General features: G+C 38.3%; 2 protein-coding genes across 4 annotated transcripts in view; both read right to left on the reverse strand.

The window, feature by feature from the left end:
• Nucleotides 1-3,999, reverse strand: part of myo16 (myosin XVI) — a 111,194-nt gene extending 107,195 nt beyond the window's left edge. The window contains exon 1 of the mRNA XM_008401520.2: nt 3,846-3,999. The gene's annotated coding sequence lies outside the window, so the exon portion shown is untranslated. The remainder of the gene's footprint in view (nt 1-3,845) is intronic.
• Nucleotides 4,000-9,625: 5,626 nt separating this feature from the next.
• On the reverse strand, nt 9,626-17,464 carry tnfsf13b (TNF superfamily member 13b). 3 transcript variants are annotated; one of them, XM_008401476.2, is made up of 7 exons: nt 17,221-17,464; nt 13,000-13,106; nt 12,799-12,913; nt 11,068-11,124; nt 10,758-10,882; nt 10,361-10,511; nt 9,626-10,223 (listed from the first exon to the last, which is right to left on the reverse strand). In XM_008401476.2, exons 1-7 carry the CDS (start codon nt 17,222-17,224, stop codon nt 10,111-10,113), a joined length of 672 nt encoding a protein of 223 aa, XP_008399698.1. In that variant the 5' UTR covers nt 17,225-17,464; the 3' UTR covers nt 9,626-10,110. The 3 variants fall into 3 exon arrangements, with proteins under 3 accessions (XP_008399698.1, XP_008399690.1, XP_008399683.1); XM_008401468.2 differs by lacking the exon at nt 17,221-17,464 and having other exon boundaries at nt 10,758-10,858; nt 13,000-13,748; XM_008401461.2 differs by lacking the exon at nt 17,221-17,464 and having other exon boundaries at nt 13,000-13,745.
• Between the last annotated feature and the right edge of the window lie 202 nt (nt 17,465-17,666).

Below are 17,666 nucleotides of genomic sequence, written 5' to 3' on the forward strand. Positions count from 1 at the left end.
CAAAAAAATATGTTTTCACTCTGGGCTAATTTATTGCTGTTCATGGAGTGAAAAGGTTTACTTAGCAGCAACATCACACAAATAAGCAGTGGAAAGGAACAGTATGATTATTCATAAACCAATCTGCTCCAGAACCTGTGGTTGTAGTTTCATTGAAGGGATTTTAAGTCTAAACAAACCTTAAATCTAAAACTGGATTTCTATGTGTTGATGTAGGAAACTAGAAAATTAGTAGCTTAAAATTCCAATGAGATGTTGCTTTGAAAACAGACTGATTGGGAATTGTACTTTATAGCAATATTGTTTAGGTGGATAATTATGCTGCATTTGATTTGTCTACGGAGCTCTAATGGCGTCAAACCTTTATAGAGCTTGTGTTACTTGCATGTCAGAAATAAAATTTGATTTTTCTTTTGTTATTGTTCTGAAAGACCAGGCTAACTACTAGTAGTAATGTAGGATAATAATAATGCATTTCTAATTTTTTACATTGTAAAAGTAAAGGAAGATATTTCCCTATAGAAATCACTACTGTCCTTTTCAAATCGTCAATGAAGTCCACATTCTAGTGTGAATTTGAGAAATATAAGAACAAAAAATGAGATTGACCTGTGGCTTTTCCTTCCAGATGAAATGTAAACCCTATAATCTCATTTAAACCCCCTACTTAGTTTGCTCAGTCAACTGTCTGCCTTCTGAGATCGGGCACCGATCGGGCACCGAGGAAGGGGGGTTATCCCAGTAAAATTATTCGCAAAGGAAATCCAGTGAGTGGTAACCATCTATGAATAGATGAGCTTCGGGTCAGAGCTTGAAAAATGTAAATTTTTTTCCACCAGCTATTTTCCAATTTTTAGTATTTAAAAACATCAACTTTTTTCTCCTCTTTAAGCTGTTTATATTTTTATCGTACTGCCTTGACATTTAGAAAAAGCACTCTTTAGCTGACCTTTGAAAATAAGCATTGCTCCTCTTGGTCATGCAAGAAAGAAGCTATTTAAATCTTCCTAAACATGGGTCCAGTGGTGCAGCTCAGCCAGCGGGTTTGCTGATTCATCAAAAATCCTTTTTTCACAGAAAAGTCACTGGAGAAAGGGCCAGTTATTCCAGTTTGTGTATTTGCCCCCTGTAACCAATTAACCAGCTCATTACTATATGGAAGGAGGGATAGAAAAAGATTTCAAGACCAAAGTTGATCCAAGATTGCATGGGTCCAATGCAGCAGAATGGGACTTGGGGACCCTCTCCCATTAAACCATCAACCACCAGCCAGAGTTTGATAAAACACCCAGTAAGACCTAAACTTGAGCAGTGGATGTAAAATAAATAACATTTAGCTGAAAATACCTATTACACTCTTTGATTAGATCAAAGGCAAAGTTGCATTTACATTTTTTACATTGCACTTTTCAAATTGCTGAAATACTTTATATGCTTCCACAATTTTCAGTTTCAGTAAAAATGCTATGTATTTGGTTTACAGTGTGCATTATTTTTAGGCTTTTTGGACAAAAGTAACTCTTTGTTTTTATGTACAAAACCCCCCACCCAACAACTTTAGATCCAATTCATTTGACAAAGGTGCTAACCTTGAGGGCTCTAAGCAATTTAGCATGCCCATGACTTGTGGATGCTCTGTCTGAGACCAGCTGAACACAACACGATCTGTTGTGATCCGTTGTGATCACAACAGATCCAAGTTAGTGACATTATGCATTCTCAGAGACATCAGCAACATCTACTGTGAAGTAAAACAAGTAACAGAAAAGAAAGAATATAAAAGGTTGGGGTCACAGGACAGGCTAAGCCTAAGTGCGGTACCCATAGAGCAGATGGGGTGAAGGGTCATGCTCACGGACCTCATAGCAGCAGCCTGGCCGTGCAGTTGCAAGTTGAGCCCCCTGCTATTGTCCCCACTGCCCTCCCTGCCTCACGGGTCGAATCGTGTTTTGTGGAGGCAGTTCTGTTGCCAAAATCTTTTTAGCTTGAAAGGAAAACAAACCCCCACTCAAATTTTGGAAGAGCACGGAGACAGATGGGTGTAGCAAGTACGCAGAGAGACAAAACAAATGCGCATCACAAAGAGAAGACTCTCTGAAATGGTCGATGCTTCTTTAACGCCATGATGGGATTTTAAAATTTTTTTTACAGTCTGTTTAACACTTCTGAATTCACAACATCCCTGAATTCGAACATCAACAAGTTTAACCCTCATTCTTTCATTTCTTTTTGTCTACTTCTGCTGCTCGCAGTCACCGGGACGCGTAGATGCTGCTTCTGAATGAGGCCATCTGTGAGCTCATGTGAAACAAAAGCTGAGGCTTTTATCTGTTTTTGGAAGGTGGCAGAAAACAAAACCTCAGCTGTACTGATGCTCTGCTATTTTTTTTGTGCATCTAAAGCTTTATGGACCATTAAATCTATTCTCCTCACTGTCTTCACTGCCCTTTATACTCTCTTCTTGTACATATACATGTTGCCATTTGGTCCTTTCCTCCTTCTCTCTCATATCTTCAAACTAATTTTACACCAATACACTTAAACCATATGATTGTTTTCATGAATTGAAGGTAAATTGTCAAAGAAATGCTCAAATTTTGTGTATCCTTCTACATAATTATTATTATTTCCATTGATTGTGATTTTGAGAACCAGTTCGGGCCATTAAATTATTAATAGATATGTTAGATTGTGATAACTCTAACTTACCACCTGCTGGTATTATTTCCTACAATAAAGTAGAAAATCTGAAGAAAATAATTGGGGCTTGTCTGTTTTCAAATTAGGTGTGTCTCGTCTCTATGTCACAGGCATGAATACGCTTTTAAAATCTATTACGTTCAAAATCTCAAAATGTTTCTTATGAATGTTTAAGTTAAAAGTCCCTTTATTAAGATGTGAGAACATGCAGGCCTGACTTGAGTCGTGAAGTACTCCCTGTTCCCCAAATGTTTGCTAATGATCAGCAAGCTGTAAGAAGATATCTAAACTTTTATTTTCCTAACATTTAAGGAATATATTTCTGTTTAAATTTGCTGTGTAAATGTTTTCATCTTGTAAAACCATGCTATTTTCCACTAAGGCTATCATGCAGTGCCAATCTCACATTAACCCTGGTAGATATGTATTGATTTATGGTAAGATCATCCCACTGCAGATGGGTGTGATTCATTTCCAAAGAAGGCTAATATAATTCAACCAAAACAATGAAGGTGCGAAGGAGTGAAAGTACCAGCAACTGTTGTGACCTTTTCAACTTGCTGCTCAAGAATGCCAGTAATGCAAAAGAATACATGTAACACTTTCATATTATATTTGCACAGTTTCTGTGCAAATATCTAAAACTTTAAGCCAAGCAGATCCACTAAGCTGTTTGGTTAAAGTCTAGGATAACACACACACACACACACACAAAAAAAACATGTATATATATTACAAAAACCACACAGTTCCAGTGTTTAGATGAAAAATACCCAAAGTTTTATATAAGTGAGAGCATTTTCAGCAGACATTCAGACATCTCTAAGGTAAAGAGACGTGTGTTTTGTGTCCAAACATCAAGCTAAAAAAATTGGAGTCTAATTTGGATAATTTTTTTTTTGCATGCATGCATGCATGGATCAAGAACAAACAAAAATAATTGTAACTTTTAAAGACAGAGACAAGACATCCAATCTTATTGTAAAAATAAAACAAAAACAGAAAACAAAGAAACTTCCATCTAAATAATAAATTATCAAAGTTTAAATATTTCAAAAAAATACTCAACAATGTGCTTCTGGGCCTCATGTGACATACACCAAAAAGAAACAAAAAAACAAGACCAGAGAGAATGAGCACCATACCTCAGAGTCTTTCACTGTAATTTGAAGTATTATTTTGTTTCCAGCTGGGAAATAAAATCCAGAAATAGCTTGGTCTCAGCTGAAGAGATCTAAGATACAGAACAAACGTGAGAGATACCAACTCCCAGTTCGCCCTACATCCACACCAACAGGCTTGAAATCCTCCACTGACATCCCACCAGAGAGCCAGTGAGAGTTTAAGAGGCAGGGAGGAGAAAAAGAGGGGGGAGGTGGGGAGTTTGGGTGAAAGACAGGGGGAGTAGTTGAAAGGGAGAGAGTCAGTGAGAGTACGATGGAGGGAGATTTAGGAGTTTACACATCAGTGCCTGTGCTTGTGTGTTTGTAAAGAGAAATAGAAAGAGAGAGAGAGAGAGAGGTTTAAATCTCTAATTACAAGTGCTTATCAAAAGCCCATAAGCAGATGGTGGGAATAAGTGACACATTACTATTTACACTGTATGACATGTGTATTATGTGCCTGTGTGTGATGTAGTCGGATAGTAGAGGAGAACTAAACTCTGAGAAAATACAGTGAAGCTTGCAGGATATTGGGACGAGCAGAAAAACCAACTCCATTTTATCCCACCTCTCGTATCTCATTTTGAACTTCTCATTCTCCACATTATGATTCTGAACAGGATGAAACAGAGAAACATGCTGTTTTTAAAATTAATTTTATTTATACTTTACGTTTTATCAATATTTTAGTCTATTAGGTAGCCATTACAAGGATGTGCCATGACAGTGAAAAAAAAAAGTTCTATGTTGGTGGCTCTGTATGGATTGTTGCCTCAGGTTCCCATTTTTAGCAGAGGAGTTTAAGCTAAGCATTAACAGCCATTACATGTGGATAGTTACTGAAATCCATTTCCCCTCATTTTGATGTTCAATTTTAAACTCAGCGAGTCCCATGTATAGATACCTAAATGCAGAGTTTTTGTCGTGTGATTGGCTGATTTGTTGTTTCTGTTAGCAAGCAGCTGAACAGATGTATCTAATAAAGTGGAATGTGAATGTTCTTGTATCCATTCATCCACTGTCTTCTGATAACTCAAGATTGAGGGAAATCCCTCTCCCCAGTGGCAMATTTCTCATCCTTTCAAGGCCTTCTAAGAACCTATAGTCCCTCTAGCAGGTTCTTGTTTTTCCCCAGTGACTCCTCTCAGTGCCTGAAAAAGAGTCAAAGTGAGGCCCCAGAAGACATTCTAATCAAATACCTGAACCATCTCGCCTGGCTCCATTCGGGGAATCATTGGCTCTGAGGCCCCACCGTATACCGGAGTCCCTTCAAAACAGAGTCCAGAAAACCTATAGCCAACTGTATCAAGGATATTGTTCTTTTTTTCCCCCATAGCTACTGAACATTGGTTGAGAAAATAGATGGGGATGTAAATAGAGGTTTAGCTCTTTCTTCAGCAGTAGGTAACTGGGAGAGCACCTAAATAAATCTCCTGCTCCATCCCACCATCAATGTGGAGAAGAAAATGATTATTTGCCCTTTATAGGGTGAGCTACATAAGTTACATAAACCCAGCATTTTACAAAAAAAGTGGACACTCCGTCAAATACTATTGAAATGTGTTTGTGTGTGAAGGCAAATGTGACTGCATATGTGAGTGACTTCCAAAGCAGGCATAAAGAAGAGTAGAGATTTGCAGCCAGGAGGGTTAGGACAGAAATCTCTATCCACTCATCCATTTGATGTTTCCCCCCCTCTGATCTGCAGTATGAAAGCCTCGTGTCTTTGAGAAAATTGTCGGATAAAGATGAACATGAACAAAGATGATGTTCTTTTCATTCTTTCCTTATGCAGATTGTCCCCCTACTGGATTATTTTATACACAGAAGCACAGCTACATTAATTATTGATCATCTTATATTTAAGTAGATCTCATGTTGTTCGGAGGGAACAACATAATACAGCTGAACAATGGTAAAAAGGAATAAACTCGAGACATGTTTTTGAAATTGAAATCTGATTTGTTAGGTCACACCAAGTTGGTATAAAAACTGCAACAAAGCAAGCACAGAGCATGTAGCTTAGATTTTACAGTTACATGTTGCAAAATCTCATTTATAGATAAACCAAATCCTCGCTTAAACTGGAAATCCAGGCAGCTATTCAGTCAGTTCAGCAGCAGGGCTGTGGATCAGCCAGATAACTCTGAGCTGATGGCAGTAGATCAAACTAATCCCAAAATACTATATAAGTATGTAAGTATGTACATGGAATAGCCATGCTCCATATTAAAGCACCCTGAGATTGTCTAAGCGAAGTACATTTTTGGATGTTGAGGGCGGAAAAGGTGAAGGCGAACATATGTACAGAGTGAGTTTCTGTGGATGTGGCTGCAGGATGTGAACTTCTGCGCCGCTTCCTTGCAAAGAGCAGAGCAAGCTGGATGCTACAATCAGGATTCAGGATCACCTTTGGCCCTCCTCATCAGTCAGACCTGTCCTGAAGCTACCAAACTGAGAAAGGGAGGATGGAGGGCAGTAATGCACAGATGGAGAAAAGGCATGGTATGATCCAGCAAATAGAAGAACGTGTGAAGAATGAGGAAGCAGATATTGCTCTTTTAGTAACCTATTCTTCAACAATAATCAGTTTAATGCAGTACATTTAGTTTACATTTAAACCCTCTGCAGAATGCAGTAAGGTACAGCTGCTGAATTTGCTTTATCTGCAGTATCGGAAACAAGGGAAAATTAAAAGTATGCATGTAATTATTTGTGTATGTTTGTTTGTTTGACCTTGTTATGCTATTTTTGTGCCCTCTGAGGTTTTACACAGTGTTCATCTTGTTTTGTTTTATCTCCTTGCAGTCGCTCTTGTTCCGTATTCTCACTGTGTCTGTAATTCGTTAAGCTGTTCGTGCAACCTCGCCTTCTGCTTTCACAAAGTTCATAATTTCATAATAAGTCATGTGTCCTGCACTTGTGTGACTGTGGTTTACGTTGTGTTTTGTCAGATTATAATTAAAGTTGCTTGTAATCAATTTTGCGCTGCTTTTCCCCCCCATACCAGTTGGAAACTGCTGGAACAGTAGTGTCGCTGTCTTGTGTCCACTATGTTGCTTCACTACATTTTTCAAAACGTTGACCTTTTTCTCCACGGATGTTTGGAGCATCAGCTGTTCTTTGTGCTTGAAGGATGATGGTATAGCGTGTGAACTACATACAGTGCCAGCATGTGTACACACAGTTGGTCTCATTTCCTGATTCTCCGGTCAGACGCTGGTTTCTCTTTTGAGAGCCGAGCCCACAGTGACATCAGCTTCCGCAAACACACAAGGCGTCACCATGGCATCGCACAAAGATATTTCTGGCCTAAAGGGAGGGAGAGCGGCATCACGCTTTACACATTTGTAGGAGAGATCTGAGTTCCGCACCCCTCTTCTCTCGTACCCTCCCTCCTTTCACTTTTTTCTCAATTGCTGTTTGTTCTGTCGCCTGCTGTGGTAAACAGCGCAGTAGGCCCATCAAAGAGCTCCTCTGATTTCCCATAGCCCGGTCTGCTCTCCGTTATATATTGTAGCTTCATTATGTCCATCTACTCTTCCATTAAAAATTGCCATTATCCATTAAGTCATTTTGAACACTGTCTGCGCAAACCCACATTTTAGTCTGCCTTCTTCAGTTGCTATCTTGATTTGTTGTGTAGTCAAGAGGAGCCATGACAACAAAGGCAAAAGACCAAATGAAGAAGTGACCACCCACAAGGCTCTGTCAAACTGTTTGGATTAATGGACAGAATTACTGTGTGTGACAAAGAGGAAGAATATAGTGTGTTGTAGGATGCATGTTTTGCTAAAAAWTAAAACTGTTACAAAGCACTTTTGTTTTGTCAAATGCTAATTAGAAATAAATAATGAATAATGTCTTCACATGGTAAAACATATTTGGAGCCTGGAATCAGCTCCAGTCTGAAATCAAAATGTCAGAATTGGTTTCATGGACTTATTTCGAGTGATTCTTAAAAACAGGCAACGAGATTCTTTTGTTATAAAACAGTATGAATTGTTTTATACTGTTTTATACTTGTGTATATGTATTAATCAATTTTATTTTGTAACCAGGTTGCTGTGTACTGCAGACTTCTGCACAGGTCTCTCTTGAAAATGAGATCTGGATCTCAATGGGGTTTACCTGGTTAAATAAAGGAAATAAAAAAAAAAAAAAAAAAAAAACAATCCCCAATTTTTTGTGCGTTTAAAAAGTTTGGTTTTTATCCAAATTTAGGAACTACGAAAGATCTTTGGTGAATGCAGCATTACTACAGCTCTGCAAGATGATGCTGTGGTGTGTGGCTTGGTGTCCGATAATTTTGTTTGTGCTGATGCTTTCACTGAAGCTGGAGTACATGGAGAGAACCCTCGCTTGCACAGGGAAAACATGCAAACTCCATGCGGAAAATCCCCAGATACGCACCTGGCACCTTCTTACTGCAAGACAGCAGCTCTACCAACTGCGCCACTGTGCAAGCTAGGCTCTTTGACTCCATATTTGAAATGACAAATCAATCTGGGGGTAGAAAAATGTCTTCATCACCTCCTGGCTTGATTACTGTAATGTGCTGTATTTCTGGGTCAGGGAGCAGCTCTCTCTTGCCTTCAGCTCGTCCAAAATGCGGCGGCTTCTCTACTAACATGATCACACAGGCAAGAACAAATCATTCCTGTTCGCTGGTTCACTGTGTGCTACAGAACTGATTAATAAAAGGGGCTTTATGAATTAATCGGATTGAATTTAAAATGCAGCTACACATTACATCGTTTAAGAAACGGAGCTGTTTCCAGTAGTAGCAAAAAGGGAAACTTACCATTTACTCTGCTTCATTGGAAACCTGAGACAGAACCAAGTCAACAGGAATAACTTATTAATATGATTTTGGTCAAAAGGTGAAAACCTGGACTTGATAGATTAGATTTGGAATCTGTTGATATCTGCGATTCTAGTCTATGTTTGAAACTCTCAATTTGAGGTAATAAAGGAGGCAGTTCTTAGGTTGACGGAGATGACTAACAAATACTGTCATCTCCTTGACAACACTCATTTACACAAACGGTAATGGAGCATCTCCAATTTTTAAGCTGTTTAGCAGGAATTTGGATACGCAATAGAAAACTAAACAGAAAAGATAAATGGCAAGCACGCCTCAAACAGGTAGCTCTTAAAAATGGGTATTTGTTCAAAATCTCAATTTCAAAACCCCCATAATACTTAAGAGAGGACAGAATAGAACAGTTTTACACAGAATAAAGATTATTTAAATCATTGATTGATCTGACTGTGAAAACAAAAGAAAAATACTATTATTGTTTCAAAAATCTCATCTAATTCTCAAGAGTCCAACATCAAGTGCCGACTTGTCTGATGAACTGGATGCATTATGTACCAATACTCCAGCATTAGGGCATCTCTAATCACTCGTGTAGGTAACAGTGCTTCAACACCATAAGCACATCTAAAGGCATACACCGATTGCTTATCTATACATTGCGCAAAACTCTTATTTTTATATCTTTGTTGTTACCTTTGGTACTTTTAAGCAGGATAATTTCTTCCAGAAATCTGGCTTGACAAAGTCACTGATAGGCTTCTTTGAAACTGCTGACAGCATCCGCCTGCAGTTTCTCTTGAAGCTAAAAATATGCTTGTAAGCTTGGTTTCCACTGTTGCCGCTTCACCTTATCTTGATGTCTCTCTCTTCTTCTGCCACACAATGTCTTTGCTTCCCGTGGCCAGAAATGCAATAACAAACTCATCCCACATTATCATTTGCAAACATTTGCATTTTATTACATCAAACTTCTTACATCAGCTAAATATGTAAAGGCTTGCTCAAATGATAGCATCACAATAAAAAAACCTGCATTTGAAAAAAAGAGAGAAAAAGACAAGATGCTTTGTGACATGGTAATTCTGCTTAAAATGTTAAGTAATACGAAGCATTTTTAAAGCTTAAAAGTTGAAAAATGAGTCTCAAGTTGTGCTTGCTAAGTGTGGGGTTATATAAAGAAAACATCTGAATGTTTTGAGTTGTACAGCAATATAAGTGAACATTGTAAATCTTAAAAGCCTCAACATATTATCTGTTTCATATTAGATCTGACTGTTCATCACTGGAAACATGCAATACGCATTTCTGCCAGTGCAGAAGTGGCTGACTGCTGTATGTTTTGTTCAACAACAAGTTACCATAACTGCTCTGCTTGCTCTCTTCCAACTACATGGCACTTATCCCCATCATCTTCTGTTCACTTTAAGCAAGCTTAAAAGCACCCAGAAAGGTAGAGTCTCCTTCCATGGAAATGTTGGCCATAGATCGGGGGATCAAAAGCTCCAAGTAGTCTCCCTTCTCCAGCTTTACAATACCTGCAGGATTCAGATGTCTACTTCAGACAGGTTGCATAAAGTAAATCACAATTATAATGCAACTTAAGTTAAAGAAGCAGTACTTTATCTATTTATTGAGTTGCTATTAGTGGACATAGTTTATGGCACAAGCTCACCTCCTGTGTAGCAAGTGTTGAAAGAGAAATCGGGGTTCATGCTTTGGATGCAGCGGAACAAATGCACATCCTGATCCTCATTTCCCACAACGTGCCTCTTCCATCGTATCACCACGTGCCCCATTGTGAAGGTGCTGTCCATGTAGTAGACCTACACAAACCAAAGAACATATGGGTTATGTTCATTGTGAAAAGGTTCTGAAACAGGCAGGAAAACAAAAATGTTATAATTTGTCTGACCCTTCCTCAAAATGAGTAATTAAACACAGCATACACTCAGAGGGAGCACACCCTTTTTGAAGCACCGTGTGTAAAGGAAAAGAAAGCTACGGTTCTGCAAATAGAGTAGCAGCAGCCCCCGGTGTACAAATTAGGAAACTGCAGTACTCGAGCCCACCTGACTGTAGACAAAGTAGAAACCAGGCTCGTTGACTACAATGCGATCCCCATCTGTGTCCAGGGATGAGCCTCTCCTCAGCCCAGTTTGCCAGGGGATACCTGTGTACGAACCCGAGGAAAGTTCTGGTAAAAGACAGAGCAACTTGTTAGAAAAGATGCAAAAAAATAAAAAATAAAAAAATAAAAAATAAACCCACCAACTGACATGCAAACATATTTTCTGTAGATTTTAATCTGGAACATTTATCTGCATATTTATTTCCAAAATAGAGGAAATATAAATAATAGCAAAACAGGAAACAGTGTACCTTTCTTGAAGGGTTTTCTGCTGTTGTTTGCCAAAAGCTGCAGACAGGAGACAGAATCTGGTATAAAATGCAGGAGAATTGTTTTAGTCCTCTGTCACCTTTTGGGTATTTACGCTGAAATAAATAGGTAATTATGAAATCAACTAGTGGTGTTGCATTTACGGTACTATAGTAAAATCATGCTACTAGTAGACAACAATTTAAAAATCATTTCTTGTTTTTACTTGATGGCCATTGCATTTTTTTCTGGGACTCCAGTTATGGAAAAAAAATGTAATAAGCAATTCACTACTTGATATTTTACTGTCTGGACAAGAAGTCAGTACGTCCGTCCATCCATCCATTTTCTTTACACCCTTGTCCCTCAGTGGGGTCAGGAGGGTTGCTGGTGCCTATCTCCAGCTAACATTCCGGGTGAGAGGCGGGGTACACCCTGGACAGGTCGCCAGTCTGTCGCAGGGCAACACAGAGACACACAGGACAAACAACCATGCACACACACACTCACACCTAGGGGCAATTTGGAGAGGCCAATTAACCTGACAGTCATGTGGACAAGAAGTCATTTTTCATTTTAACAAAATCCCCTTTAAAACACTGAAACTCCAAATGCTTCTTGTATGTTAGTGTTGGGAGATATTCTATGGTATGAAAGTATATCTAATGCAAATACCAACACAACTTGTAATTTTACTTCACTCCACTGTTTCCCACAACCCTTATGCACCTTTAGGATGGGGGGGGTGAGTGAAAGGGTTTCACTCTGCTAAAGGCAGAGTGAAATAGCTGTTTTTGCTAACAGCTATTTTTATCAACTGAAAATGAATGTTTGGATCTGTATTACAACAAGAACAAACTGAACTCCATGCTATTGAAACTCAAGACATGGTTCCCTTCGAATATCAATCCAATTCCTTATCCATAAGGTTTACCAAGAGGTCTGTAAACACTATGTGCTATAACAGTTTTAATTGTTACTAGGAAGGTTTTCCAGAAGGTTTAGAATTGTGATTATGGGAAATTCTGACCATTCTTCCAAAATAAACGTAGTAAAAGACTAATGTCAGATGAGAAGACTTGGCTCATAGTCTCTGATTCATCCCAATGGCTTTCCGGTGGTTTGAAGTCGTTGTCTGGTCAAATTCGTGCACAACAAATTAAGCTGATTCATGTTTTAACTCATAAATTAAATTAAACAAATGAGCAAATACTTTTGGCAACACAACTTAAAAGCCACTGTCTGTTCAGCACAGGACCACGGTCATTACTGTATGTAATGTTCTGTGCAAATGGTGAGCATTTTATTCCAACACAAAATTGTAGTTAAAAATGTTCTTGTACCTAAAACGATGAGAACTGTTTATTAGTAAAATCACATTTTTTTTCTGAAAAATCCTGTGTTCAGAAAATAGTCCAGACTGTCAAAAATATTTCATAATTCTGAAACCAAAAGTACACTTTTCTCTTTCCGGGTCAAATAAGCTGGTAAATGTACATTTTTTTTATATATTTGTTGCTTATCTTTTCATTATTTCCAACACAACTTTGCCAAGCCTGTGAAATGCTCTAAAATATAACTGAAGTAGAAATATAGTTAGTAGAATATAACCAATTATAAACATACAAATCTTGCCTTTATGATCAGGTGACAATTCTTCTAGCTCCTGAAGTGTGCTAAAATAAATGTGCACATATATATGATATTGTTTCTGCAGGGTTTGCATGTCATACCTGAGATTTCTGGTTGAGATATTGTCCTTCTTCTTCTTATTCGACTGAAAGCATGTTGAGACTCTGGTAAATCCTGAAGTGCTTTGATATTTTCTCTTCCTTTGATGTTTTCAGTCTGCATGTACACGATTACCATTTTTAGAAACACTGTGAAATACAACAATCAAATGTCAGTTGAAATCCCTCCTGACCGTTACTTACCTGATCTCGGTGGCTGACCTTTTGCCCCTCTTCTCTCATGCGGCTGATGTCTGACTTAAGCCCCTCTACTTCAGCTCTCAGATCCACTAACTGGTACAAGGAGAGAGCTGACAGAGAAGAGGAGGTGACAGCAGCCAGTGTCAGCAGGAAAACTGGCCAAGATACCCTTCCTTCAGACGCAACTTGTCCAGTTCTGTGTTTCCCATCTGCTAAAACTGCCATCGCTGGGGAAGTTTGAATCCCCAGACAGTTCACACTAGCAGCATGACCGTTTTTACTCCTGCTCTTACAGACTTAGATTACGAACAGTGAATGTTCTCTTCTCTAATTATGATTTTTTCAGGAGCTGCAAGCTGCGCTGAGGCTGGATTCGTTCAGTCTCGACTTCCTTAACTCTCGTTTTCTTTCAGTGGCCAAATCTTGTTTAGTCTGAGAGACTACGCAGTATAAATAAGCCAAACAAAAGGCAAATCAGCTTCCTCCTCCGTTGTTCCGCAGAAGAAACCACACCAACAGCTTCCTGCCTGACCAGCAGCATGCCAGATCTCTTTAGCTTTTGTTTTTTTTACTTTCGTTACCAAACACATCCCTTTCGTTCCCAATCCAAACTATGAACTCAGAGCAACATATAGGAAGGATGGATGACATGAACATGGCTCCTCTGGGATCTGAATGGAAGGATTTCAAGCTAATAAACACTTGAGAGAACGTTATAAATGACTAAAATTGTCACAGACTGAAATGAGGAAGTGCAAATGCTTCATTGCTTCATCTTCAAGCAGCACCATAACATGACAAAACAAACTTTAATTCCAAGAATTAAAGTGTGAAGTAGGGACAAGTGACGCTAATAGTCTTCTATTTCTTAAAAATTATAATTATTATTTTTTGTACTTCAGTTTCCAACATTAAAGTTCAAAGTAAATGTTTTATTATTACAGTTTTCAGTGGCTGAGGTTATGGTATATGAAATGAAAAACAAATATATTTTAATGCAGCAATGGACTCACTTCTGCTTTCCGAAACATTGCAAAATTCCTCTAAATTTGCTAAATTTAATATAAATCAATTTGATATACRGTATTTATTGAGTTGTGAGAAAGACACTAAGCAAAAAAGCACAGAGGCTGTACGAGAAAAATTAAGTCAGACTCAGATTAAGATAAGAAAATGTATAGCCACATTTCCTGCAAGACTTTACAGTCACTAAATCATGACTTTGTGTAAAAAAGTGGTGCTTTGAACTGCTTATTTTAAAAAAGCACTGATAAAAAAAAACCATGTTTTTGTCTTAAGCAAAAACATGCTTTTGCTTAGGATGGTATTTTTCAGAATGAACACATTCTGAAAAATACCACTAGTGAGTCACTACTCAGTTATTTGAAATATGTATAAGGGTTTTTCAAAGATCAGTGGTGAGCTACATTTCCAAATGATTCAGGGTTGCTATAACTTGAGAAAAACAGATTTTATTTGACAATACAAAACAGAGCTAAATTAATGTAGCTACAGAAAATATATTTTTGTGGCTTTTTTTCAGCATTTTAACAGTCTTACCCTCCTCCATCCATGAAAAGCACATTTCTGGCTCTCTTTACAAACTTGTCACTTGTATACAGGTCTTTGTTGACATGGCCCCATCAGTGACTATCAAATTTCTATCTAAGTGACCTTTGAAGGTCACTATTTGCACTAGATTTTTCTTTTAAATGATTGAACAGTAATACACACCATACTTTTTGCTTAAGATAATTAGAAACCATATATCATTTCCTTCAACTTTATATCTTTGTGTTTCTCTCACGTAAAATCTCAATAAAATACATTGACATTTGGGTTAATAATAGGGGTGTAGTGATCCAATAATTTCACGATACGATATACCATATTCTGGTCACGATACGATATGTATCACAATATTTGTTGAACGGTTCAATATGATACAATTCAATACAATTCAGTGCATTTTTACAATTTTATGAAAGATTTTAGAAGGACAGAGTGATTTTAGTGACATTTTGTGTTCCATAGACTTGAATTTAGTCAACTGAAAACTGATTAAAAGCACCAATTACACAATACCCGACTATGATTGGACAGTCTAACATTCTGCAGCTGGATAAAATGAATCAAAGATGTAGTGAGAGAATTGGTTTCTGTCATTTAATTCATGTGGATTTGACATAAAACTCAAAAGTTTAAACGGTAATCCAGGAGCAGAGTGGGGAGATTATCAGCATCTGTAGACTCTCAATATGCAAATGATTGCACTTATGTTTTTTCTTTTGGACACTGTGGCTGCATTTTGGAGTAAAAATGCAGTCACAAATGCAGTCTTTTGGACTATGGGGAAAAAGGCGTTTCCACCTTGGTTCCCAGAGTTAGCCGTGGCTGTAAGCTGCTTTCTTCTAACTGCTAAAGTCGTGGCTCCGCCTCACCCCGTAGTGATCGACTCCCTGCAGCTACGCAGCGCGGCTACTCCCTTGCTTGGATCTCTGAGTAGCTGCCTCTCAGACTGCCAGGATCTCATCGTTCTCTCAGCCTCTGATACTCTTTGTCTGTTGCTAATAACAATGATCGATCAGCCATTGTTATCATGGAAATCCTCACTGCGCCGCGGATTCCTGCTCAAAACACAGCGCCGCTGCGCGCCCGCTTCGGATGTTATCAACCCATGTTCATTCTTCAGGTAATTCTTTATATACAGGACAGAAACCGCCAAGCTAAAAACTAATTATGAAGTGACTGCTACCAGTCGAAATTTGCATTAATTTCGTGATCTCACTGCTTTTGCAGATGCTCCGTTCGCGCCCCTACTCCTTTCCGCTTCTCTTTCACGGTTACTTGCGCAACTTTAGTTCGTTTCTCAGCAACAAAATACAGCACATCGTTATTTATTTAAGATTTTACATGTCCAAAAACACAGGAATCTAATGTTTCGTTTCGTTTTGTATGTTTGGAAGCTCATTCCCTCTCACAAAACCGGAAAAGCCGAGGTATGGCGGCGCTTTTGACATTTCTCTGACAATTGGAAAAATAGGGTTTACTAAGTTTAGCACAACTCCGGTTATACTTAGCCTATTAACACAATTTAAAAACTGGTGTGTAGTTTATAATGTGCACTTTAAGCTCAAGTTGAAAGTGAGACTGAGGGAGTCTTACGCCGTAAGAAACTAGACGTTAAAAAGCTAAAAGAGCTATAAGGCTATGGACCCCTATGGTTTAACGGATCGATACTCGCGGATGAAAATTCTTTCCGAGGGCGGAAAATATCGATATATATCGCCGAATCGATTTATTTATACAGCCCTAGTTAATAATGCAACAAGGGGTGAAAATGTTTTTTAGAATATTAGGTGAGAAACTTCATCAGTTGTCAGACTTACATGTTGGTCATAAAACAGCATCAACAAAACAGCCACTATAGTTTGGGAGTGCTTTAAAAACTGTTTCAAACTGGACAATGCAATGCGGAAGTCAGTTTTTATTGCTACACAGATATACCCTAAGATACCTTGAGCATGATGTCATCTAAAAGAGACAAAAGAGAACATTCATGTCTTTTGTGGTTAGATGAGTTCAGGTTTCAGTTTTCATCTGTAAAAGAACAAAAAAGGTTGGATCTCTTCAGGTAAAGGTGCAAAACTGAATGCCTATGAAGGTCACACGGATTTAGCAGTTTACATAAATGTGAGGATATTGTTGGATACTTGTATTAAAACTGAAATGGTAACTTTTATTTCCAAGTGATCTCCTTGATTATTTCAGCAAAATAAAACAGTAAACAAAATTAGACATCATTTTCCAAGACTTAAAAGTGTTTTTTTTATGTTTGTTATATATATATGAATAGATATAGATATAGATATGGTTCACAGTATTGGTCATATTGACTAGTTCACATAGTCAAATATGCCATTTATTGCTGAAGATTTGAAATGAAGGTAGACTACTGGACTGCATTCCTGTTAGCATCAAGAAAGCATACAGATGGATCCATTTCCAAATAAGGCAACATAACCCAGCATATTTTCTTCTGATGAAAAACATAAAATTGATGGGGTTTGTTTGTGGCTCTTAGAAGCAGCTTTGTGCTTCTCACACTACATAAAGCTTTCTGTCAGCAGTTTTTCTTTCTGCTCAGAATACACGTAGCCTCATGCGAGTTGGCAGCAGAAGTGAACCAATGGCGAAACAAACTGGCGATACATTTACACTTACCCATGATAGACGCAAAGCTTGCTAGCTACAAGAGTTAGCAACTAGTTAGCCTCGAGACAGAATGCCGTGAAGATGTCCACCCACGACTGAAGCTTTTGGCTGACGGAGAAGTACTGCGAGAAAAAGAAAGACTACATATAAACGAATACACAACATTATTAAATAGTCTTGCCACCTTTCAGAAATTAAAATAAGGGACCAGTCTCTGTATGTGTAAAGCAGGGGGAGAAGGGGTTGCAGCGGCAGCGTGTGTTACCCAGAAAGCAGTTGGGCACAATATCGCAACACCAACACCGTGAGTAAAACAATGACTGGGGCAGCCTACTATATAAAGTACTCGGGGACCATTTCTTTATTAATACACATATACATCCGTAGATTACGGAACAAATCGCGTCCCGCATCGGTTTAATGTGGGACGGTACTATATTTTACGGGACGGTTGT

This window comes from Poecilia reticulata, linkage group LG2, assembly GCF_000633615.1.
Source record: "Poecilia reticulata strain Guanapo linkage group LG2, Guppy_female_1.0+MT, whole genome shotgun sequence".
Lineage (NCBI taxonomy): Eukaryota > Metazoa > Chordata > Actinopteri > Cyprinodontiformes > Poeciliidae > Poecilia > Poecilia reticulata.